This window comes from Teleopsis dalmanni, unplaced genomic scaffold (assembly GCF_002237135.1).
Source record: "Teleopsis dalmanni isolate 2A unplaced genomic scaffold, ASM223713v2 unscaffolded_contig_3001, whole genome shotgun sequence".
In the NCBI taxonomy this organism is placed as follows: domain Eukaryota; kingdom Metazoa; phylum Arthropoda; class Insecta; order Diptera; family Diopsidae; genus Teleopsis; species Teleopsis dalmanni.
In genome coordinates, this window is record NW_024034383.1 from 967 (window position 1) to 3,390 (window position 2,424).

General features: G+C 40.3%; 1 protein-coding gene across 1 annotated transcript; it reads left to right on the forward strand.

Moving 5' to 3' along the window:
- The first annotated feature begins 406 nt into the window (after positions 1–406).
- LOC119664937 (glycine betaine transport ATP-binding protein OpuAA-like) lies at positions 407–1,603 on the forward strand. The gene has a single exon (XM_038074280.1). The coding sequence runs from the start codon at positions 407–409 to the stop codon at positions 1,601–1,603; it is 1,197 nt and encodes a 398-aa protein (XP_037930208.1).
- The last annotated feature ends 821 nt before the right edge of the window (positions 1,604–2,424 follow it).

Here is a 2,424-nt window from a genome sequence, read left to right on the forward strand (position 1 = left end):
GACGCCACTACCATGAACGGCACGCACAATATCCAAATCTGACAAGACATTAATCGCTTTACGAGCTGTTTCCGCAGACACGCCAAATGTAGTTGATAGCGTCGAGCGCGCATGAAGTTTGGTACCAACACGGTATTCATTATTAACAATTTTTTCTGCAATTAAAAAAGCAATTTTGCGGTAACGCGGTTCTCTGATTTTGGGCATTTTATATTATCCTAATAATTAAAAATTTGACACAAGTGGCAATCTGTGTAAAAATATAAGTTGTCACTTGAAGTAACAACCTGATAATTACAATGGGTTGTCACTTTATTTTATAGTTAAATTCGAAAAGAATCAAGGAGGAATGTGACACGCGCAGTATTGTTTTATCCCAATCACTGTGTGATGTGCATGCTAAAAAATGTCTAAAGTAGAAATTAAGCATTTAACCAAGATTTTTGGTAAGCGCCCTAAAGCGGCACTCAAAATGGTTAAGCAAAACAAAAGCAAAAATGAAATTGTCGAAAAGACAGGGAGTACAGTTGGTGTCTACGACATTAACATGTCAATTGAAGAGGGCGAAATATTTGTCATCATGGGGCTTTCTGGATCAGGAAAGTCAACGTTGATTCGCTTGTTAAACCGGTTAATTGAACCGACAGATGGGCAATTGTTTATTGACGGTCAAGAAATTACGAATTTGACTAAAAAACAAATGTTATCAATTCGTCGCAAAAAGATGAGCATGGTTTTCCAAAACTTTGGTTTATTTCCACACCGTACCTTACTTGAAAACACAGAGTTTGGGCTAGAAATTCAAGGTGTGCCAAAAGCGCAGCGTCGTCAGCGCGCAGAACAGGCTTTGGATAATGCGCAACTATTATCATTTAAGGATCAGTATCCTAATCAGCTATCTGGTGGTATGCAACAACGTGTTGGATTAGCTCGTGCACTGACCAATGATCCTGACATTTTGTTGATGGATGAGGCTTTCTCGGCGTTAGATCCGCTAGTACGTGGTCAAATGCAGGACGAATTATTAGATTTGCAGGCTAATGTTCAAAAAACAATTATTTTTATCACGCACGATTTGAATGAGGCGTTGCGTATTGGTGACCATATTGCCATCATGAAAGATGGTCAGTTGCAACAGGTCGGCACTGGAGAAGAAATTTTGACTAATCCTGCAAATGATTATGTCAAAACGTTCGTTGGTGATGTTGATCGCACAAAGGTTTTGACGGCTGATAGCATTATGATTCCGGCATTAACTTCTAATATCTCAGTTGATGGACCCACAGTTGCCCTACGCAAAATGTCTGCTGAAGAAGTCTCTGGTGTTGTGGCGGTTAACCGTCATCGCCAATTTATTGGTTATTTGTCATCTGAAGCGGCGGTTTCAGCTCGACGTGACAAATTGCCACTGGCTGATGTTGTTGTTGAAATGCCAACTGTAAAACCTGATACATTGATATCTGATATCATGCCGATTATTTATGATGCACAAACACCAGTAGCTGTTATTGATGATGATAACCGTTTGAGAGGGGTTATCATTCGAGGTGCTGTGCTTAAAGCGTTAGCAGATACGGAAGGAGACGGTGATGACAACGCATAATCTGATAAATATTCCAAAACTGCCGCTTGAAGATTGGGTTAGTGGTTTCGTTTCATGGTTGACGACCAACTTGTCTGGTTTTTTCAATGCAATTCAGCAAGCTGGGCAAGCCATTATGGACACCATCACAAATGCGTTGATGGCGGTGCCGATGCCATTGATGATTATTGGTATCACAGCGTTAGCATTTGCAATGACCACTAAAAAATATGGTTTCCCCATTTTTGCTGCTTTGGGCTTAATGTTAATTGCCAACCAAGGGCTTTGGTCCGATTTGATGAATACAGTGACATTAGTATTGATGGCATCAGTTGTGTCGTTAATTATTGGTGTTCCTTTAGGTATTTTAATGGCCAAATCGCCAAAAACGGCAGCTGTTGTACAACCTATTTTGGACTTTATGCAAACAATGCCTGGCTTTGTTTACTTAATTCCAGCCGTTGCTTTCTTCGGTATTGGTGTTGTACCAGGCGTGTTTGCCTCAATTATTTTCGCACTACCACCAATGGTTCGTATGACCAATTTAGGTATTCGTCAAGTACCAGTTGATTTAGTTGAAGCTGCAGATTCATTTGGTTCAACCACTTGGCAAAAGCTGATTAAGTTAGAGTTACCAAATGCGAAAAATACAATTTTGGCTGGAGCTAATCAAACAATTATGTTAGCCTTATCAATGGTTGTAACAGCTTCTATGATTGGTGCGCCTGGACTTGGGCGTGGTGTTTTGTCGGCGGTGCAACACGCTGATGTTGGTTCTGGTTTTGTGAATGGATTAGGACTAGTTATTTTAGCCATTATTATTGACCGATTTGCACAAAAGT